This window comes from Canis lupus, chromosome 6 (genome assembly GCF_003254725.2).
Source record: "Canis lupus dingo isolate Sandy chromosome 6, ASM325472v2, whole genome shotgun sequence".
In the NCBI taxonomy this organism is placed as follows: domain Eukaryota; kingdom Metazoa; phylum Chordata; class Mammalia; order Carnivora; family Canidae; genus Canis; species Canis lupus.
This window is the reverse complement of record NC_064248.1, coordinates 13,085,851-13,109,171: the sequence shown is the minus strand read 5'-3', so window position 1 is coordinate 13,109,171 and position 23,321 is coordinate 13,085,851. Positions and strand designations below refer to the sequence as shown.

General features: G+C 49.3%; 1 protein-coding gene across 15 annotated transcripts in view; it reads left to right on the top strand.

Moving 5' to 3' along the window:
- Window positions 1–23,321, top strand: part of SDK1 (sidekick cell adhesion molecule 1) — a 911,663-nt gene that overhangs the window by 783,777 nt on the left and 104,565 nt on the right. For all 15 annotated transcript variants that reach the window (XM_049111183.1, XM_035717437.2, XM_049111182.1 and 12 more), the window contains 5 exons: window positions 10,074–10,183; window positions 11,761–11,911; window positions 12,513–12,750; window positions 21,484–21,599; window positions 22,687–22,876. In XM_049111183.1, coding sequence (XP_048967140.1) covers window positions 10,074–10,183; window positions 11,761–11,911; window positions 12,513–12,750; window positions 21,484–21,599; window positions 22,687–22,876 — 805 coding nt within the window. The remainder of the gene's footprint in view (window positions 1–10,073; window positions 10,184–11,760; window positions 11,912–12,512; window positions 12,751–21,483; window positions 21,600–22,686; window positions 22,877–23,321) is intronic.

The window sequence follows — 23,321 nt, the reverse complement described above, 5'->3', positions numbered from 1 at the left end:
GAGGCCCACGCACACTGGGACACGTGGTGGGAAGAACAATGCATTGAAAGCTCTAGCACGGGACTCACACATGCTAAGCACTTAATAAATGAAGCATATAGTAAAAATAATAAAGTCAAGGCAAGCATTTGAGGAAAGGCTGTGTGCCTGGGGAGGCCTACAGGGAGGATGTAGGGCCACGCCTGGAAACACCTGGACAGTCAAGCAGGCCCAGGCCCAGGTCAGAGTGGGACCAGGGCCCAGGCAAGTTCAAGGCAGGAGGTGCTCTGTGGTCAGAGAACTGAGGAGGGCTGAGTCCCCGGTGACAGTGACGGGAGGGTGTGCGGCTTGGGAAGAGGCCTGAGCTCCCGGGACTGGAAGCCAGCCCAGGCTCAAACACCCAGAGTGTCAGTTGAGAGTACCAGAGAATAAGCTGCTGGTACTTAGAACTCACTCACGCAGAACCAGAATCCCACAGCCTGAAAAATGTCCAGTCTGGCTCTCCCTGGCCTTTTCCCCAGTATAAATGAGGCCGTGAATAGCAAGGGGACATCCCCCACAGCGTGCTGTACACTCAGGCTTCACCTGGCCTAGAGGGTGCAGGCCAGCCCATGTGCGCAGAGGGGTGGCCTGTTCCCACCCCACACCCACCAAGGCCAGCGCAGCCCGGGGCTCCTATCTCCAAGCGAAGGCCCACCCACTTGAGAAGCAGACGAGCCAGGAGGGCCCAGAGCCTCTCACTTTGCTCAGCTTTGTCACAGAAATGCTCTTCTCCATTGGTTACATGGTTACAGAGTCTCCTGGGGACCTTGCATGTCCTGTTCCCAGTGCTCACCTCTGACCCAAAACAGGGCCTGCAATGTGAAAGGAGGTGCCAGGAGAAGCCCATTACCTGTTGGCAGGGGGGTTTGGTGGGGGGTGGTCATGGCACAAGTGCCAGTTGGGACAGAGTTCCCTTGCTTTCAAAGCGTTTCCCCTTCTTATGTAACTGGCTATTACCTCTGATGTTGGAAAGGCTTTCCAGCGTGTCTGTCTCCTGCAGGGTCATAGGCCAGATGTTTTTTGTCTCATCACTGTGAGATCTGTAGGTGGGGACTTCTAGTCATTAATTCTGTCTCCTCTCTCCTCCTCATGGTTGGAGGTGAGGGCTGCTGGTGGCCCCCTTCATAAGAATCTGTGAGCATCTCAGCTGTAATATGCTCTGCCGGTAGTTGAATTTCTTTGTCATAATAGGAAGAAAAAGAGTGACATTATTTCTGAATGGTCTGTTGAGTACACAGAGGAGGGCTGTCACCAGCCTCTATGGCTCCTTCACCAATGACTCGGTCACCTGGATTAAAGTGCCAAGATGGGCCTCTCTTTATTCAGGGCCAATACCTCTGCCTAAGCATAGGGGCGCCAGCCCCAAGTGACAGGCGGTGGCAAAGTACACACTCGGATAGTTCAGAATGTTAACTGTTGGCTTGATTATCCCTAATAACACCCTGACAATGACTTTTCTCTTTCACTTCTTGACCAGCATGGGAAATCTATAGAAGATGAATGGTTCAAACTGGACATCCTGTTCATTAGTCTATCAGATCCTTTTAGGTCCTGTTATAGGACTTTTAAAAATACCACAGAGCAGAAAATGTCATATTGTCAGTGGCAGTGCAGGTAGGGCTGAGGGAAACATTCTACTACAAGTGTCGTTTTCAGGAAGTAGAGGTCAATGTATAGATAAGTCACAACCATCAAACCAAATTAAACTTTACGAGAAATATTTTCCTATTCTTTTTGAGGACCGCTCAAAATCTTCCATCCTAATTCCCTTGTTGGATTTTTAGGTCCACCCCTCTTTCATTTTTCTGGTCATCAGGTTTTGTACTTTTTCATTCAGTCACCCATTCACCCAGGAAGCATTTATTAAGCACCTACTGTTTTACAGGATTGGGGTCTCATGCGCAATGTTAGACTTTAAAGACTTCCAGAACCTCATAGCCTGGGGGGATGCAGGAGGGACAGCTGACCTATAATCTGGCTGACACAGATGAGGCGCGCTGCTGAAAGAGAACCCAAAGCAGATGGGGCCAGGCTGCAGTTGCCACAGAATGCTCCTGTGGGGGCGGGGGGGATGCCGGGGATGGCAGGGTGAAGGGAGGACTGCAGCATGAAAGGCAGAGGTAGGAAGTTGCATGGCACTTGTTGTTTTAAAACATAAAGTTTTTTATTCAGGTGTGGTGAGGCCAGCAGATCAGGAAACGACTCACTAAAAATATAGTCGTAGTCACAGTTCCAGGAGTGGGGGGCCTGGGATGCCACGTGGGGCCATACGGGGAAGCATCAGGGCTGGTCAGGAGGCACTGTTGGGGGGAGAGCCTGCTTGTGGTTTCTGCAGGGAGGAGGGGCGAGGCGAGGTGAGCAGGCTTAGGATGAGCAGGCTGGGGACCGGCTAGTCTGAGTGATTTGGGGGGCTCCAGGGCACAATGGCTATTTGCCTGATCCCTGACCCTGGGTGATTAGGGCAGCGGGACAGTGGGCCAGAGCGTGAGAGCCCATGGAAGAGGGTGTACGGTATGGGCTCTGGACTGGTGGTTTACATTTGAAAGGTGCCTCAGGTGAGTTGTTGGCTGTCTCTAGGGCTTGGCTGAGTCCCTCCTTGGGGTGGCTCCCCCAGTGTCGGGCAAAGCCCGAGATGTCAGGGATCAGATAGGGAAACCAGCAGTGTGGCTGATACACCTGCGGGGAAGTGGCTGCAGAGCCAGGGTGTGTGATTAAGCAGGATGGGCGACAGGAAGGGCAGCTGGTAGGAGCGGCCTGGTTAGCTTCTGGCTACAAGTGTCTGTGGGAAGCCAGCTGCTGGGGTCGGAGCACAGTGCCATGTGTTGGGGTGCCCCATGCCCTTCACATACCCCATCCCATCAGAGTCTCCCGTGACCTTCGGGGGAAGTCGCTGCTGTCCTTGCTTTACAGGCAGGGCTGAGGTCCTGACATCACAAGGCAGGTAGCAGGCTGGTTCTTGCGCCCCCCTGCCTTCCCCTCCACTCCCCTTGAACCCCACTCTGAGCATGATGGGGCCCAAGTCCTCGTGGACATTTCAGCATCTTTGGAAGTGGCACAAAATCCTGCTGAGTGGCACAGGGAGGTGTGAGCATTCCTGTTTGCCCTTGAGAGGTGTTGTGTCTAATGAGAGAGAAGGCGCAGACATAGAGGAGACCACATGCGCTTCAGAGATAAGCCCGGGCAAGTGTGGGGAGGGAAGGGGCCCCCAGATTTGAGGCGGCCATGCTCAGAACCCGGGATCCTGGAATGGGGACTGTCAGGGGGGCCCAGATGACCCGCAGGAGCAGCCTCTTCATGGGAGGGGAACACTTCATGGGAAAACTGTCCCTAGAAGGAGATTTTGGGAGGGGATGCATTTGGGGACTGTGTGTAAGATGAGGGAGGCCTAGGGAGCTCAGGGGAGGTGAGACAGGGAGGACCAGGTGGGCACAGACTCAGGATGCCTGGGGTGTGGGGCGGCAGGGATGACCTTGCTGGTGCCGAATGTTCCTTTACGGCTGCGGCAGCAAAGGCCCTAGCATTCTGGGGCCTGTACAGGACCAGAGGTCTGTGCAGGGTGACTGATGAGGAATGAGCTCCTTCACAGAGATGCAGGCCCCAGTGCCATCAGACTGGCCCAGAGATGACCAGAATTTAGAAGCGTCTGCCTGGGGGTCAGTAAGAATGAAAGCCACACACGGGGGTCTGAGCCATCCATGGAGGGACACCAAATGCTGGGAGGAAGGAGACCGATGCTGAGGGAGACAAAGGAGAGGTCACTGGAGGCACAAGAGGAACCTTCTAGAGAAGAGACAACTGCGAGGCCAGAGGAGGCCAGGAGAACCCAATGTTCTTGATGCCCCACATAGTAGAAGACACAACCATCATTTCCCACTCCTCCTGCATCTGAAGATGGAGAGAATGTTAAACAATGAGGAAAGAATAAATAAATAACCCGCCAGCAGGGCTGTGAATGGAGGGAGGGCTGGGGAACACAGCTCAGGCTGTTGCAAAGCATGAACCCTCCTTGGTCAAGTGTAGGGACAATTTCCCAACCACTCAGCAGGATCGTAGATGTTTTGGGAACTGGGGGCCTCGCTCAGGCCCAAGTGCCTTCCTGGTCATGCATGACCTGCCAGCAGCGCCATGCAGAGATGCCCTGTGCGCCCCCCATCCTCACTGGGGGGCTGCACTCAGCTGGGGACATGGGGGCCAGCCCTCAGAACAAGAGGCTACTCGGTAACTGTGGAAGTTGCCTGACAGGCAGGGTTTCCTGCTGACACCAGAGTTTCAGCCAGCAGGGTGCAAGTGGCTTGGTGGGGTTCCATGGAATGGATTCTTGGAGAATCTTTTTTCCCTCTCTTAGCTGGGGATGAAAGGAGAGCTGTCTCCTCCTGCCCAGCCCCGTCCTCCCTCCTCTCCCTGTTCATAGGAACAGACTCAGGTTCCTGTGCTTGCTCTCGGTCTGCTGTTGCCTTTCATAGAATGAGGTTAATGACCGTCCTCAGAGTAGCCGTTCATCTCCTAGCCTCCAGGACACTGACTTCGTTGTGGCCACCAGGGCCTCGGCAGAGTGTTGGCAGTCCTGCCTGGGGAAGACTGTCCTCCATCCGCCTCCTCGGAGGCCACCCCAACTGCAGAGGCTTTCCTAGGACAGACAGGTGCAGCTCTGGTGGAAAAGCCCACTTGACAAGGGTGGCGGGGTCTGGGACCCCCAGGTATTGAATGAACCCCCAGCCTCCCAGCCAGACAGGGAAGCAGACTCGCCAGTCGGAGCCTTTAGGGAGGAACGTGATCAGGGCAGCAAGTCCTGGTGCTTTAGGAAGGACAGCAGCTCCCTAATGGGTCCTAAGGACCACCCCCCGATGAGTGGTATTTGAAATGTGTGGCATTTCTGCTTTTGTATTAAGTATTGCAAAGTGCTGTTTGTTAGCTTTAAAAGAAGTAGAAGAAAAAAAACCTGTCAAAATCCCAGCTTCCCCATGGAGCTCTGATTTGTTTCATCTTTAAAGAGCTCTGCCACACGGTATGTCCAGCGCATCATTAGTGAACAGCCAGTTACTTCTAGAACACTTTGTCGTGATGGTTTTGAAATCTAACTAGAGAGCCAGAGGAGCCCAGCAAGTGTTAAAAGACTTCTGTTTCCCACTAAAAAGAATTCTGGTCTCCTTAGATCAAAATGTAAACCTTTTATTATAGAAATTTAAGCGCCCCTCCCCACCTTCAGAGGTCCGTAAGTAAAATCACATTTTCAGTAATCATTTGCTTTTGGAGCTCCGCGCAAGAAAACCCATTTTCAATACCGATCTTGAAATCATGCACGTGGCCGCTGTATATTCATTTGTGCACAAGCCAACAGTGGGGCTGGACCCTGGGGGAGATGCTGGGGGTTCGGTGAGGAGTAAGACCCAGAATCTGCCTGGCAGCTCTCACACTGACAAAAGGGAGAATAAACACGGCAAGACACCTCAGAACGGAGGCAGAGGGAGGACTGCATGTCCTTTTGGTGAAAACACTGGAGCAGGGGTTGACAAACTTTTCCTGTAAAGGGCAAGAGAGTTAATAATTCAGGCCTCTGGGCAGATGGTCTCTGCTGCAAGCACATGGCTCTACCAAGGGGGCATGGAAATAGCCACTGGCAAAACACAAACCAAGGAGTGTGGCCATGTTCCCAGAAAACTTTATTTACAAAACAAGGTGGGCCGGATTTGGTCCTCGGGCCGTAGTGTGCTGACTCCTGTACTAGGGCCTGGTTTCAGAAGCCTGCCTACAGCTCATCTGTCTTGAAAACTATAATTGTGTTTGTCTTACTGTTTATGATTTGTCCCACCCTCTGTGAAGTTAGATGTGACCCTTGTAGAAGATTGAAAGCTACACACCCAGAAGTTAGGATCGTCGCGCTCTTATAACTGGTTTTATAACTGGTTTTACTTCTAACTTGGCCACCTTGTTGCAGTGTCCTTGTTGGTGGACTCCATATACTTTGGACTCCATATACTCAATACTTTGAGTCTGGTATTCTCTGAACCAGTGTTAGCACCTTTCTGGTTTCCACATCAGTGAGCAAAAGGAATCTTTGACACATACTGTGTATTCCTCTGAATGTCATGTTTTTAAGGGGATGCAACAGGTAGGAGGAGCACTCTGTTGTGTGTCAGGTATGCAGAAGATGCCTTACCAGCACAGAATTAGCAGCCTGGGAAGACACGGGGGCAGGGGTTGTTGTTCACGGAAGCCTCCCAAAGGCCCAGATGCACTCCAGATTCCAGAGGAGCTCATCAGCAGCAAGGACTGGAGAGGGAGGGGGAGCGCACACTTCAGAGAGAGGGAAGAGCATTTGTAAGGTACAGGTGTGTAATGTACAAGTGTTTGAGACTAAGTGATGCCTCCAGGTAATGACAGGCTGGCTTTGCAGGGAGGGTGGCAGAAAGAGCCAAATGGAGCCATGCGGCGCCCACCTGGGCTCGCCACTGATTTGCCACACATTCAAATCCAGGTCTTTTAAAAAGGAGACAGAGCACCCCATGGGAAGACAGGGAAGTGTAACCTTGGGTGTCCCCAGCCATTCATCCTCACCCTACAGCTGGCGGCTACCCTCGGCAAAATAGAAGCCCTGTCTGCACTCTGCCGGCAGCGACCTTCTCAAAAAGCACATTGGAGCTCATGGACATGAGAGTAGCAGCAGGGCAGTGGAGCTCCAGAAGGAGAGCCTTCCCTCCTCAGAGAACCCCAGGGGTTCTCCCTGGAGAAGCTAAGTAGGCATCATCATCCTGCTGGCCCCACGCACGTCCTGGCAGTGGAGCATCTCCCGGACCCTCTGCCAATGGAGCTGCAGACCAGTGTTCTGAGAGAACCGCAGTAGCCTGTGGTGTCCTGCGGCTTCAACCTGTCCTGCCTTTACATCGCCCATGGATGGCTAGTGGGTGTCTGTCCCTCCAAAGGCATCAGCAGGAGGCCGTGCCAGTTCTCCCCCAATCTTCTCAGGCATGTGGGTAAAACAGGCTGTGGAACCCAGGGCGGCTGACTCTGCTGACCCTGCTGAGGCCTCCTGCTGAGCCTCGTCAACCAAGGCCACACCCTGAGCTCTTGGTGCCCAGGCAGGCCAGTGGGTGTCCATGGGGTAAGGGCAGCCCCCCAGGCTGGCAGATGAATGCTTGTAGGCCAGCGAGACAACCAGATAGATGGAATCCAAACATGTTGGGGTTCAAGGCCCAGAGCCTGCCGGCACCAGGCCCCACTATTTCTTAGCCTGGAGTATTCATCTGCACCCGGAGCTCAAACAGAGCATCCACCGTTGGAGGGGTGGCGCTGGGGGCCCGGGGAGAGGCGGAAAAGGAAGGAGTGGCTTTGCAGAAGCACAGCGGCCTCCACAGTTGGGCCTGGGGATTTGGACAATAAGTGGCACTTAGCGTGCAGGTTTTTCCCACACACGCACTGACGTGGAAGGATGCGAATGCACGCCAGCAGCAAGGGCACCACAGGGCTGGACGGTGGTGAGCAGGTGCCTGCGCCTGCCTGGGTCACTCAGAGCCGGAGCCGTGAGCACCGGCCACCCTGCTTGCCAGCACCCTCCACAGCATCTCAGCCTGGGATGGAGCTGTGAATAAAAGGTCTTGAACTGATTGCCCTGAAACTGAAGTCATCTCTTTTTCCTTTTCTCTTTTTCCTCCTTTCCTTCTTTTTTCTTAAACGTCTCCCAAGAAATAGTATAGATGTTCTGATTCAGTCTCTCACGGATCCCTCTCCCTGGGCCTCAGAAACCACTACACGCTGTGAGGCCCCATTTGGGGGGGCGCTCACACTCAATACAGTTCAGCTGGGTTGTTGACATTTCGACGTTAAGGCATTCATAAATCTCGGTAACGCCTAGAATAATGCTAACTGAGCAGAGAATCTGGTCCCAGCCCTCCCACCTCCCCGCCTCCCTGCCTCCCCACCCCGCTGCTGTGCCCGGGGCCCTCACCTGGAAGCTCGGAGGGTGTCTGGGAGCCGTGCGGAGCTGTCTGGTGTGCAGCTGTGGCGTGACAGGACCTAACCTCCTCCAGCCCCATGGTTCCTCTCTCAGCCCTCTGCCCTTCATCCCACAGACACCTACTGCGTCTCCTCTCGGCTGGACTCTGAGCCCCAGGCCGGGCTCCTGAGTGGACATTAGTGCCCCCCCAACGTCACACCAGCAGCACTGCACAGACCCAGGCCGCGGTCAGCGCTGGCGATCTTCTCCTCCTGGCCCTCTCCTGCTCCGCGGGGACAGTGGAGGAGGCAGGTGGCAGCCGTGGGCCCTGGGGGCACTTGGCACTGTTTCTATAGTTCGTCTAACTCCCATTCTCCAAGACAGGTGTTCTGTGCCACTCAGATCAATCCTCGATCTACATCCGTTTTCTCCTTTTTTCATTTCCATGTCTCTGAAGTGAGGGTCTGGGGGCTCCGCTGGGGGTTGCAGTGCTGAGGACTGGAGGGATTGGAGCTGATGCAGTGGTCCTGGGGGCTGTGCACCCGGCCCCCAGCTGTGTAAACTGCTCCATCTCCTGATCTCACTGCCCCATTCAGCTGCCTCGCTGACTCCCCAGCTACTCATCGGCTCTGATCTCCGGATCTTTCTCCCCATGCGTTTCTGGCCAGTTGTCCCACATTTTATTTTAACACTATTTTTTTTAAGTGAAGTGAAATTCATGTAACAGAAAGTTAACTGTTCTCAAGTGCATGGTTCACAAGTGAGTGCACTCACGGTGCAACCACTACCTTTACCTGGTTCCCAAATATATTCAGCGCCCCGAAACAGTATGCCATTCAGCAGTCACTGCCCATTCTCTCCTCCTTCAGCCCCTGGCACCCACCCACCTGCATCTGATTCTGTGGATTTACCTATTCTGTAAATGGTATGAAGTAGAATCATATAAATGTGTTCTCTCGGGTCTTCTTTTATTTGGCTTCATGTTTTCAAGGACACCGCACTGTAGGTTCCTTTTTACAGCTGGCTAGTACTTCCCCGCATGGACGCTACACAGGTGTTTATCTGTGCATCCACCAGCCGGGCTCCATGTGGCCTCCCGTTTGGCTGTTGAGAATAGAGCCGCCGTGAACATATGCGCTCCTATACTTGCTAGGGGACCAGCTTCCAGGTTTTTCAGTGTCTGCCTGGGAGTAGGATTGCTGGCCCATAGGATCATTCTATGTTTAACTTACTGAGAACTGCCAGACTGTTTCCATGTTTCAACGCTGAGTATTTAGAGCTTTGACTTTGCATGTAGCCTTCTGGAGGAGGTAGGCTGCCCAGCTGTGTGCACTCTGCCTCCTCTATGCCCTCCTGGACCTTCCTCCAGGTTTCCAAGATCTCAAATTCTTATGCCATCCTCTAGCCACCTGGCCCTTGCCGACTGGTCCTCTGCAAGCTTCACGAGCACATTTCTGCGCTGTCATTTGACACATTTACGATGTGTTAAAAGCAAAGGGCCCTAGGCGGACCCACCTCACCCCAGTTTGTTTGGCCTGAAACCCCTTTGGTGCTTCCAGCCTTCCCTCCATATGCATCTGCTGGGGCCCCCAGAGCCACACAGGCTGCACGAGGCCCAGTGTGCCTGGCGTAGGAATGCAGAAACCTGTGTGGTAGAATTAGGGCTTTCCTGGCTGACATGATGTCACAATATCTCCCCTCATGGCTCTCTTGATTTGGCCTGCTGGTCTAGCTCCCATGGCAGCAGGCAGTCCTTCTCTGTGCAAGGCCTGCGCTGGATCTTTGGTGTGTGTTTGGGATAGGAATGGGCAGGGTCGGAACAGGGAGAGACTGAGTCCCCCGGTCAGTCCCCCTGACCAAGTCTTCTCTCTGGCCCTCTCTTTGGGTCTTCACCTGTCAACCAAGAGGAAGGACAGGGTAGTATGTGAGGTCCTGACCTTTGAGGGAATAGCAGGAGCCATAGCTCCAGGGCTTAGACTGAGGGTGTGTGTGCAAGATCCACTTATGGAGGACACGGGGTGGGTCTGCATAGCCTGATGCACACCAGGCAGCTGCACATCGGTAAATGGCAGCCTCTGCTCTGCAGCTCATCCATCCCATCCAAGGATCTTCTTTCCCACAGGTTGGAGCCATCGGTGATGAGGAGGAGTGGGTCAGCCTCTACGAGGAGGAGAACGAGCCTGATGCCCAGACGCTGGAGATCCCAAACCTCACGCCCTATACTCATTACAGGTGAGAGGAGCCAGTGATAAACTGCCGCAGGAAGAAGGCTAGCAACTCCAACAGATGGCTTCAGCCAGCAAGAACAAAACCCAGTTATGTGCATGTAATTGAGACATTTCCAAGTGGTAATAACAGTACATTGAACCTTAGGAGCAAGATACACAGCTGAGTATCATTCCTGGAGAGAGTATATCCCCGATGCTAGGTTAGCAGTGCTCCTTCCATCAACGCTAGCTGCAATGGCTCAAAACTAAGAGCCCCAGGCAGCTGAGATGTGGGGTTTTCCTTATAAATTCTACAACCCCTTGGGACTATTAACATGCTGTGTGTAAACAGGGCGGCTGTCCTGGGAACGTCTTCTGCTTCCCCCTTCCAGGACCCAGGAGTGGCAGGGCTCACTAATCAAGCACTTAACCTGCCATGCAACCTTTAACTCCTTGATCCTGAAACCTATCCAGGCAGTAAATCCTTGGCCTTAACAAAGGGTCGCACAATCGCAAGCTGTTAGAGACGTTATAACTTCCCGTAAGATCGTTGACCGAGATGAAATTTCCAGTTATCATCAGATGTTGAGTTTGATAATGTCATTGTTCTGCCAGAACAGATACGTTCCATAAGATCAGGGAGTAAAAGACTAAGAATGAGTAATTCAGAGAGTAAAAGGTGACATGACATCTTCGTGAAGAACATCCTTTTTGGTATAATACTGACATTAGAGCTTTTTAAAACAATGCTTAATAAGAGATGCTGTTCAGCTCCTGTTCATTGTGACATCCTCCCTGAGACCAGAGCAGATAATCAGGGCACCATATACTCATTTTTAGAGGAAAATATTTCTCAAAAAAACTAGCTACAGGGGCTTCAGGCTTACCACATGAAGCTGGTACCAGCTATATTATTGCTTTGAAGATCAGAAACTGTGACTAGAGACCCCTGTCCCTGTCTTCTTCCAGCCTCTGTGGTGAACAGGCGTGTGTGCTCAGGGCACATTTGTGTAGAAGTTCACTCCAAGAAATTGTACATATAAACAAAGAAGAGAGAGCTGAGAACATTCATCAAGACTCTAAAGCACATCCACCCCACCTCGTTTTATAGGAAAGGAGATGATTGGCCTCAGGTCTCAGCTACCAATGGGGTCCGAGTCCCAGGGTGTGGACTCTGGGGCCAGGGCTCATCCCCTAGGTGCAGGCACCTGTGCTCACTGAAACACCAGACTGTCAAGGCTGTCATTTGGCCCCTTGACAGCTAATCCCCTGACCCTACCCTAAACATGAATCAGCTGATGGCATCTGATGACACAGATTTCTGGCCATGTAACCCATCCCATTATGCTTCACTTGGGAATTTAAAATCTTTGCACTGGAACAAATTTATTGTTCTTGGGAGGCTTTGAGGCCAAAGGGCCAAATATGCAATTTGCGTTTTTAATGAAACCAAGTGGAAAGAAGGTATCCTTGAGCAACAGCCTTCATGACACAGATGGACACACAGCCTCACCTTCTGAGAAGGTTATGGGTTTTTGTTCCATCCATCTCTCCACATTGTCTTTTCCTGCAGAATAACCATGCCCATGGTTCTCCCTCTAGATTTCGAATGAGGCAGGTGAACATTGTCGGTTCCAGCCCCGTCAGCCAATCATCCCGGGTCATCCAGACACTGCAGGCGCCCCCTGACGTGGCTCCCACCAGCGTCACCGTGCGAACAGCCAGTGAGACCAGCCTACGGCTCCGCTGGGTGGTGAGTTGGGGGCTGGGAGTGGGCTGCAGGGATGGTCGCCTTGAGTATTCATGGTGTGCATGTGAAGCCAGAGTTTAGTGTCTTGTTAGTCATGGCTTTGTCCGAGGCAAAGCTTATCTCTTCGTTAAACCCAAAAGTATTGCATTTTACAGTTGCTGTTGGGTCACAGACCAGCCCAGGAGATCTTGTTAATTAGGAGCATTACTCACAGGCTTCTTGGTACTGAGGAATATTCTTTGGGGGAGGGAAGCCAGCAGTGCCCCAGGTTGGACCTATAAGTCCTTAAGCTAGGTCAACATGGAGGCAATACTCAATGTTTGTAGGAGAGCCAGCCTGATATTTATTCAGAACATTTCCCCCACAAAATTAAGCCAAAATGTATTAAAAGAAATTACGTCCAGCCCAAGTTACTGACAGGATTTCATTTAATTAACAGAAGAAAAGTTCCAGGGAGAAATGTAGTAAAGGTTCTAAGAATATCCCCCCTGCCCCCGGAAATATTTTCTGCGGGATTGGCCTCCTAAGACAGGCCCGCACTGGAGGACCTCGACAGGTGGCGGTTCGGAGACGCCCGCTCACCACGGCTGTTGTTTGCTTCCAGCCCCTGCCCGATTCCCAGTACAACGGGAACCCCGAGTCAGTGGGCTACAGGATTAAGTACTGGCGCCCTGACCTCCAGGCTCCGTCGCTCACACAAGTCATCAACGACCGGCTGGAGAGGGAGTTCACCATCGAGGGGCTGGAGGAGTGGACGGAGTACGAGCTCCAGATGCAGGCATTCAACGCCATCGGGGCCGGGCCCTGGAGCGTGGCAGTGCGGGGCCGCACGCGGGAGTCAGGTGAGCAGGAGGCTCTTCCCGCCCTGGAGGCTCAGCCCCAACCTGTGTCTCCCGAGACAGAGCTCGGTGTCCCCCGGTCCTCTCATTGCATCTCATTGGCTCTGCCCCCACCCCGAGTCTATGCTGACACTTTATTAACCCAGTAATTACATCAATCTCGATGGTAGTTTCAGTAAAATGTCATTGGAGTCCACACCACTAATTTGAAATTAATCATGGATGTTACGGTTGGGGCGGGGGGGGGGGGGGCTGGACTCTTGGTATTATCTTTTAAATTAGGTGTAATTTTCACTATCAGTGATAATAAGCAAGAGTTTATTTTCTTTTTTTTTTTTAACTTTATTTGAGAGAGAGTGTGTTCGTGAGCAGAGGGGAGAGTCAGAGGAGAGGGAGAAGTAGACTCCTCTGCTGAGCAGGGAGCCCGACGCGGGACTCAATCCCAGGACCCTGAGATCACAACCTGAGCCAAAGGCAGATATTTCACCAACTGAGCCACCCAGGTGCCCCAAGTGTATAGGGATTCTACGGATGTCTTAATAACACAAGGCCCTCAAGACCTCCTCTTGACAAAGTAGTGTGTGGGATGTGTTAAGATAGTCTCCTGCACTAACAAATAGCCCCTCGAAGGTTCAGTTGCTTTAACACAATAGAGGTTCATTTCTCACTCATCACCGAGGAAGACAGGTGTTTCTGTTCACTGGTGGCTCTCTTCTTTGTGATACAAGGACCCAGACTGTGCTATGCCACAGGCCTAATCCTCATCTGTGCCCAGCTACCCAAGGAAGAAGAAAGAGCAAAGAGCAGGCACGCCTGACCCCTAAAACCTGTCCAGCAATGGCACCCTCCCCTGTGCACAGAGCCCCAGGTTCAGGGTTGCTGCTGGTTGCCAGGGAGGAAAGGGAAAGTACTTCAGGTCAGCCCTCAGGAGTCTGTGCTGACCTGCAGGCCTTTGAGTGCTGACCTGTGGTTTGGAGGACCCTCGTTAGCCTGGTTTGAGTTTGTGGAGTGACAGAGAGGGCTGGTGTCACGTTTAAGACACACCATGACACAGACCAGCTCTTTCCACCTGGTCTGAAATGGCAGGGTTCTCTCCTGAAAAGAAGGAAATGTACCATACACGCCTCTTCCAAGAGGACTGATATTTAAAGAGGGGTTCGCTGGAGCAGCTGGGGCTGCCTCAGATGCCTTCCTGGCTTTCTTTCAGGCTGTAGATTTTATTACATTAGGAACAAAAGATTGAGGCACCACGCTCAGCTTGTGGCTATGTGATCACTTGGATTTCTAAAAAGCTCTATTCAGTCTCTGAGTCTTTGTGACAAAGAAGAGGACTTGAAACATTCTGAGAGGACTGTTCTAACCCCAGTGATAGGCAGACAGACTGAGAAAATACTTTTTAAAAAATCTTTGCTGTGACTAACTAGAAAATTATAGACAGAATATAATTTTTTGAGATTTAGAATTTATTGATGTCCTCATTAGAAAAACAGAGAAAGTCCGCAGATGTCAGAGGCACAAAGGGACTCAAGCAGTAGGTTCTGAGCTGGTGCTGTCGCTGCCTTGCGGGGTGGGCACGGGTGCATCCATCCCAGGAGTTTCAGGACTTGGGACATGGTGCCCACCCAGGAACTGGAGGTTCTGCCACGAGTCTACACAAGGAGGGGAGTTAGAATCAGGGCCTTTGCATGTAGACAAAGCTCCTGGTGCCCCCTTTGAAAGGGGAGATTGAAAATCTCTGCCAGGATAGTTTATCTGTGTCCACCTAGCCACCTGAACTCTAAATAGGAAAAAAAAGGTAACTCTAAGTCCTGTGCCCAAATCAGGTTTGGGTTCTGAATTTACTCTGTCTGGTCCAGGAACTCCTAGAAAAGAAATTAATGTAAAACATGATTCCAGACACCAAAAAGCACAAACAACAAAAGAAAAATTTAGACTTACTAACATGAAAACCTTTGTGCTTCAATGCATACCATAAAGTAAAAAAACAAAAACAAAAACAAAAAAAAACAGTCCTCCAGTCATAGAAGATACTTGCAAATCATTCATCTGATAAGGGGCTGGTATCAAAGATGTATATAAAAAAACTCTTACAACTCTACAGTAAAAATATAACCCAATTAAAAACTGGACAAAGGGGGGCAACTGGGTGGCTCAGTAGTTGAGCATCTGCGTTCAGCTCAGGACAATCCCAGGGTCTTGGGATCAAGACCCACATCAGGCTCCCTACAGGGAGCCTGCTTCTCCCTCTGCCTATGTCTCTGCCTCTCTCTGTGTCTCTCATGAATAAATAAATAAAATCTTAATAAAAAAATGAAAACTGGACAAAGGATCTGAACAGACATGGCTCCAAAGAAGACATACTAATGGTCAGTTAAGCACATGAAAGGATCCTTAACCAACATTATTCACTGCCAGGAAAATGAAAATCCAAATGTGATATTAGTGATATTAGATAATGTGATATCAGTTCAATCCCCAAGGTGGTTAACATAAAATTGAAAAAGCTGGACAATAACAGTGTTAATTGTTATTAAAATAAGTATGGTTCAGAGATTGTGTACTTCATATATCATTGGAGGGCCTTGAGGAGCATCCTCACTGACCAGAAAATATTACCCCAGGGGAAACAGTGAACCACTCCTCCTGAAATATTATATATTACACCCCAATAAATCATTTCACTGTCCTCCAAAAACAAAACAGAAAAATTTTTAAATGACAAAAAAAAAAGATAAAAGAAATAGAAACACGGTTCAAGGCCAGACGTTCGGTGTAACCAAAGAAGGAAACATCTCTGGAGAGAGATCACCACAGCCACATTGTCCCAAATAAAGATCAACGTTTGAAAGATGAGGACACAATTTTCAAACACACAAGGAGATACTTTTCCATGACTAAGAATCATGAGAGGGAAGGAAATAGGGCCCTGATTACTTTAAAATACATACTAGTATGAAAGAGAATATGTAATGAGTATATTTAAAATTATTAAAGACTTTAAGTTGTAGCATGAGTAAGTTCTAAGTAATATTATGTATAGCATAGTGATCATAGTTAATACTACTGTATTATGTACTTGAAAGTTGCTAAGAGAGTAGATCTTACATGTTCTCAGAAAGGAACAATAATTTTGTGATTGTTAGCGACGTTAGCTAATGTTACGGTGGTAGTCTTTTTGCAGTACATAAGTGTCTCAAATCAACACACTGTAACATTAATCTTACAAAATGCTGTGTATCAATTATATCACAATAGAGCTGGAATAAATATAAAATAAGACTGTAGTCTTAAATTATGAAAAGAAAACATTAAAACTTTAGGTAAAGATTAAGATGCTAATTTTAAAATGCTTTTTAAGAAAAACATATAGGACACAGCCACTGAAAATAAAACACTATGATTAGTGAAAAGCAATTTAGACACTGCTAAAGAGAGAATTACCAAACTGGAAGCTAGATATGAGTAAGTAACTTAAAATACAGCACAAAGACACAGAGACTGAAAACATGGTAGAGAAGCTAAAAGACATAAATAATAGAATAAGAAGGTCCTCTTTATACCTAATAAGACTCAGAGAAGAAGGAAGGAGGAAAGGAGAATAAGAAAATATGGGAGATAATAGCTGAGAAGTTTCAGAATTGATGACTGAAGAAAAGTGAATCCTGAGCAGAATAAATAAAATAAATCTACACCAAAATGCATTATGTTGCAACTGTAAAGCATGGGAGCCAAAGAGAAAATCTTAAAAACACTTGGTGTGAAGACATCTTATATCCAGAAGGCAAGACAATTTGAAGTGGACTTCTCAAGATCAGTGGAGGCTAGAAGACAATGGAGCAATGGAATCGTAATGGAATAAGAATAATCTTGAAGAAGCTGAGAGGAAATAACTGCTAACCTCAAGTTTTACACTTGGCTACATTACTTTTCAAGGATTTTGTTCAGAAAACTGTAAACTTTAAATGACACATAAGGATTAATAAAATAATAAAAATAGAAAATAATACTGTTTTGTTAAGTTTCCAAAGAATACTCCTATAAAACAAAGTAAACCAATGGCAAAATGCTGAGATGAGACTGTATTTTTGAAAAAAATCTTTGCTGCTGCCACAAAGCTCCCTTTACAGTGGTCAAGAGAATGCTAAGGAGATCACTCTATGCATAAACTCACTCCAGATGCTTTCTTCTAGTCCTCTTCTCCTCAGACAATCTTGCATCATCTCCTACCCAATAACTCTAAGGCGATCCTCTTGAATGATACCATTTGTAATATCAAGGTAAAGCTTTTGTATAAAAAAAAGGCATAATGTGTTTGTTTTCGTCTTGGTTGACAAAATCTAACACAAACATATGTACGTGTGGCTAAGGAGAATCATAACCAGCCTCCAGAATTAACTGCATTGATTTCATTATTGCCACATTGATCATTCACTTGATGAGAAAGTTTTTGATCTAGAGTAAAAATTGTTCTTGCAATGTAAGTTTTGCTCTATACTATCACATTCTTTGTTATGTTGAGGGTTCTGACTTACATTTTTTTTTTTTTAGTTTTTAATGGGATGTTTGTTCAATTAGAAGAGTTTTAGTTCTACAGGTGTTTTCATCATAAATTGAATAATAGGGTTATTGTTCTTCATTTCTAGATGAGATGACTCAGACTTCAGACATTTTTAATGCTAGAAAAGTGAGCTCCTCAGGACCCATCTTAGGCTGTTCTCCCCCCACCCACCCCCACCCAAGAGTACTGGTGCTCAGACATCATTCCTCCCCAACCTGGGGCATTCTCTGGCACCCCTTCCAGTGTTGCTGGTCCTGTGGGGCTTTGGCACCTCTGCATCTGAACAGCACTTCCAGAACCTCCTGCTGGGGGCAGCCCCTCACCTCTGATGAGCAAGCCCCTCCCTGTCACAGCAGTTTTGATGTCTTGCCTTCCCTGGTCCTGATGAATTTGAACACATGGCCTCCCCAGCGAAGAAATCACCCCTTCTGAGAAAAGACCCTGCCAGGCACCACTCAGCCCTGGGTGGGGGGAGTAGGAGAGGGTGCAGGGGTGGTGAACCCCAGTGGTGGAGTGCAGTTGATGGGGAGAATGAAAGTGCAGACCCGTGTCTCATGGAGATGGCCACACATGGGTACCTATACACAGTCATAGGCATACAGGAAGCTGGTGTGGGAAGAACAGAGCAGAACATTTTGAACCACATTTAAATGACATTTCCTATTTTGAATTACAATTTGAGTTTCATGACATCCTATGATTTATTATGATATATTATAAGATAAATGTGGCCCTAAAAATCAAAAGACTGAGCAGTGAGGAATCCTATAGAGGAGTGAGAGCAAACGAAGGAAAAGAGAAGTGTTTTGATCAGGATTGTTCTTAATGAAAGGGAATCTCTGGGACTGCTCCCAGACATGAGATGACAGGTTGGAAAGGGAGTCGAATCTCCCTCAAAACCAGATAATGGGAAAGGTGTTTGTTTTGTTTGTTTGTTTTTTGTTTTGTTTTAACCAAATCTTAAAAACATAGGTCCTCTGTTACAAAATGGTAGATTGGTTCACTGAAATTGTCATCCTGAACGCCACCATTTTCTGTGGCTCTGTCCTTGGAGACCCAGCTGAGCTCTGGGTGCCACGTACAGATCACCCCTCTCACCAGCTGGCTTTCCTTCTCCGGGGCTGTGGGTACCCTTCAGGAAAGGGGTGCACATATTACCACACCTGGAAAATCATTATTATTTGTAGATCCACGGTGAGGACTGAACACTCATGGCGTCAAAGACTGGCCTGCAGGAAACAGTTATGGATTGGAGAGGCGGACCCATTGTGTTGCTATGATAGTGGCCTTTCTCTGCCTTTCTCTAACAGTTCTCAGAACACAGCACTGCTATCATGAGCACGCGATACCTTTGGAGTTCTCATCTTACTCTAAATAAATTCAGACAAATTGTAGGTTTACCTTTCCTTCGTGCAGTCGTGACTCCTTTAATTCACAGTTGATTCGAGGCAGCAGTGTATTGCTCTTTTTTTTTTAAATAAAATAAGCATATGTGTGAGTGATGTCCTCATGACTGCCATGGTGGGAGCCCCTAGCCGGGCAGGGAGAGCATGAATGAGCCCTGTGGAAGCCACCGCCAGAAGACACTAGGGACACATAGAGGCATGGGTGGCAAGCACACTTCCCTTAGAGGGCTGAGTAAACTTGAAATTATAAAAATATTCTTTTTTGTGACACTTAGCTTCTCAGATAAAAGTGTTTTATTGAATGACTGGCAAACCAAATGAATGATTCTTGACTGACATATTTGGGAAGAAGAAGTGTATCTACCAGGTGTGGGCTGACCAGCATTCTCTCTCTCTCCAAAAGTATGAGGAAGACCCCTGAACCCTAATGCAAACAGACACAAACAGGTGGCTTTTCTGTTCTGGGGACATGCTGGTTGCCTCCACTGGCAGCCAGTCTAATGCCCGAGTCCTGAAGATGGTCATGTGGTGAGTAGCAGAGAACAGGACCACTGCTGGGGTGTGGAGGCCGGAGAAGTCACCCTGTCTTAGGGTTAGCATCCCAGGCCTTTGCCTCTATGACTCCCCTCTCTGGGGACCAGAAAGTGCCCTGCCTCACTTCAGGCTCGTGTCCCCTCAGCAGATCCCTATCTGCGGGAACCACTGACTGCGGTGGTGACCTGGCCGTGCTTCCAGAAAAGGTAACAGGTGAGTCCTGGCACTTTTTTCCTAAAGACAGTATTGGTCTCCTGCGGCCGCCATAACAAAGCAGTCCAGACCGGGGCAGCTTAAAACAAAGATTTATTCTCTCACCATCTGAAGGCCAAGAGTTGGACACCAAGGTGTTGGCAGGGCCATGCTCCTTTGCCTACTCCAGTATGGCCTCATCTTAACTAATGACATCTGCAGTGACCCTAGTTCCAAATAAGGTCACATTCTGACCTACTAGTAGTTGGGACTTCAGTTTATGAAGGCTAGGAAGCAGCAGACACAATTCAACCCAACCCATAACAAAGACCAAATCACATCAGTGAAGAAAATCCGGAATCAAATGTTGGAGGGCAGCATTACTGTGCAAACCCTGTCATTTTATGTGTTCAGAGTAAATGACTGACCTAGCTACGACCAGTCACTTTGCTCGAGGAGGGAGCACTTGTGTGAATAAATGAATGAATGAATGAGTGGGTCTGTGGATGGAGGGTGGAGAGAGCCCCCATGAGCGAAGTGTTCCTGCTTCTGAAGTGTGCTCGTGCACTACTTCCCCCTAGTCTGTGGAGCCCTGGTGGGCCTGCGGAGTAGACACTGAGGGTGCAGGGTGCTCGGTAGCCTTTCGCTCCCCCTCCTTCCGTAGAGCAAGGAGATCATAGTGTTGTCTTACTGTCTTCGAACAGAGCCGCTGATCACCTGCTCATTACGGAGCCTAGTGATGGGTACCAGGATGGGGGAGGGAGAAGATGGGCTCCAGGACGTGTGGGCTCTGCTTGACTGTTTCTCAGATGGCACAATCAAGGCACAGAGGAATCGAGCAGCTTCCCCAGGTCACACGGCTCAGGAGTCTTGTGGAGTCTGAGTTTGCTGCAGAGCCCATGAGCTTGTCCTTCCCTGTGAACACCTCATGACCTCCTGGCTTCTGCCACTTATTAGTGATGTGGGCAGGCCATGTGCCTTCTCAGAGCCCCCTTTTCCCCCTTTGCAGAGTGATCCCTCCCGCGGGCTTGTCCTGAGGTTGAGTAAAATACCAAATCCTATCCCATATTACTCGCCATGAAACGCAGTGAACCTGAAGTGTTTCTCCTCCTTTTTGACCACGGAGGCCCTGCAGGATGGTAGGTGGCACCACAGCCAGCAGCTGCCTTTTGCTCGGGGCATCACCTGTCTTTACCAGGGGACTCTGGATCTATCTTTTCCATCTGCATAAAGTTTAAATGGGCTCACAAGCAAATTATCAAAGCAAATTGAGATTATCTCGACTATAAAGCCTTTTAAAGCTTAACTGTTGTCTTTACACATTCTATCTGGACCATTGCAAATGCATATGACAAATTAATGTAGGTTCAGTCACATCCATACACAGAAGAGATAAAGACATCATCTTACGTGTACATGGGTCAAGAGGTCCACAGCTCGCCTCCACGGGCCCACCTTGTTGTAAAAAAGCACTCACTGGAATGGGATGTATGGAGCGTCCTCCAGCCTTGGTATCTCCATCTGCAGAATGGGGCTAATCACCTTGCCTTGCTGGGCTATTGTGGCTATTAGATGCAAGTGTGGATCTGAAGACCTCTAGCACAGGATGCACGCTTGGGACCTAGGAAACCTTCCCTCTCTTCCCCTTCATGATGACACCTCCTCTCTCCTACACCCCCAGCCCCCTGTCAGAATACTGCATTTACAGATGTCACTCAACTGGTGTCTGGGAGTGAGGATTTCCCATCTGAGATAAAAGTCTGTAGCTCCCAAAAGTTAATATAAAAACAGACCAAGCACATTTTCTTGCTGGATGGATTCAGGTAAAATTGAGCTCCTAAATACCCAGGATTTGTGGAATTTGTCGCTAATATGAAAAAGATTTACATTTCTGTTATACCTCCACAGGCTTAATCTGATCACTCCAAAACGCTCAGAATTCATTGCTCTTTCAAAGATAACTTGATTGTTTGAGTGAAAAGTGGACCTTTATTTCTAGAAACCTTTGGACTTTGGCTACCGATCTTTTTTGCTCATCCTTTTCAGTTCCTTCAGCGGCCCCTGAAAACGTGTCTGCAGAGGCTGTCAGCTCCACCCAGATTTTACTGACATGGGCTTCAGTGCCCGAACAGGACCAGAACGGGCTCATACTGGGCTACAAGGTATGTGTGCATAGGCTGCGCAGGTGCTACCACATGTCAGTCCCCTGAACCAGCGCACTTGCATGGTCTTACGGACCTCCCACACCAGCCCAAGTTGTGATTTGCACATCTTGTGACTTCTCTAAACTTCATTACCATCTGGGGCTGAGGCCTGGGTCTAACCTTCCAATCTGGGGCTGAGGCCTGGGTCTAACCTCCCAAGCAAGGCACTGATAGGAGCCAGTGACTTAAATTGGCCTCGGCCTCTTGACCTGTAAAATGGGAGTGATCATGGTAGCTAGCTCCGAGGTTGGTCTGAGAAGGAAAGGGGATTTTAGTTTGTAAGCTGCGTTCTGAGGCTAGAACATGCTGGGTCGGTGTTCTCGCCTCCCTGCACGTCTCCCTGCCTCTCTGGGAGCCCTTGCTGGGTCCAGTCTATTTTTTTTAAAGGTCTTATTTATTTATCCATGAAAGCCACACAGAGAGAGAGAGACAGAGACAGAGACATAGGAGAGAAAGAAGCAGGCTTTCTGCAGGGAGCCCAATGTGGAACTCGATCACAACCTGAGCCAAAAACAGACACTCAACCACTGAGCCACCCAAGGTCCAGGATCACAACCTGATCCAGGACAGACGATCAACCACTGAGCCACCCAAGGTCCAGTCTGACCTGCACTCACCCACTTGTGTTTTTGTTCAGGTGGATTAAAGCAGTTCTCCTGAAGCAGATGCCCAACCTCCCAATAAGCTGGGAACCCTGAGTGGGGCGCTGGCTCCTTCTGTAGGAAGCAAAATGTCTTTGTTCATAACTGAGTCCTGGTTTTGGGGTCTGCAGTTGGTGTGGCTACTGCTATGTGCTCAGATCTTGTAAATTATGGCTCAGGGGCCGCTCCCCTAGCTGCGGGCTGGGTTTCTCTTCTGGGGTCTGTCTTCCCCACAAAATACCAGCGTACGGAAACAAGATCCCTACGCCTTAAACACAGCTGTTCTGGGGGAGAAACCACAGTTGGCTGGTGCTAGCCTTGTGGTTGAAAGCCCCCATGACCACCGAGGCCGCTCCTGGCACGCTGCAGAGTCATGACCGTGGGCTTGTGTCCTGATGCTCCAGGTTCTGTTCCGGGCCAAAGATCTGGATCCCGAGCCCCGCAGTCATGTCGTGCGAGGGAACCACTCACAGTCGGCACTGCTGGCAGGTCTTCGGAAGTTTGTGCTGTATGAGCTCCAGGTACTGGCATTCACCCGCATCGGGAACGGAGTCCCCAGCTCTCCCCTCATCCTGGAGCGGACCAAGGATGACGGTACGGTGACGGTGTGCTTGGATAACCCAAAAAATCTGGATGGTTGGCATTTTTAATTTAATTTACAAACCACTCCCCCCCTTTATTTCAGTGGAGGAAAACAAAACAGAATTGTTTTTCAGCCACTGAGTGTTTATATGGCCAATTTCAGCCTGGAGTGAATTTTTACAGCCTAATTATGAACCTATGAGATTTTCAGCCGTAACTCTGCAAGAGGCAGTGCTATAAAGGCCCGGTGGGCTGGGGCCATAAAACCTACGGCCGCTCCTGTTGGCGGTGTCTGCACAAATCTGGCTAAGAACCCCCCTCCCCGCCTGGGTGCCTCGATTCTCATTGTGCCACCCGCCTCCATCGTTTGCAGGCCAAAAGGTCAATAGGAGTTCCCGCATGGAGTACAGTGTGTTCCATGGGCCCCCGGAGTGCCCCGCACCCCTGTTTCCAGGCC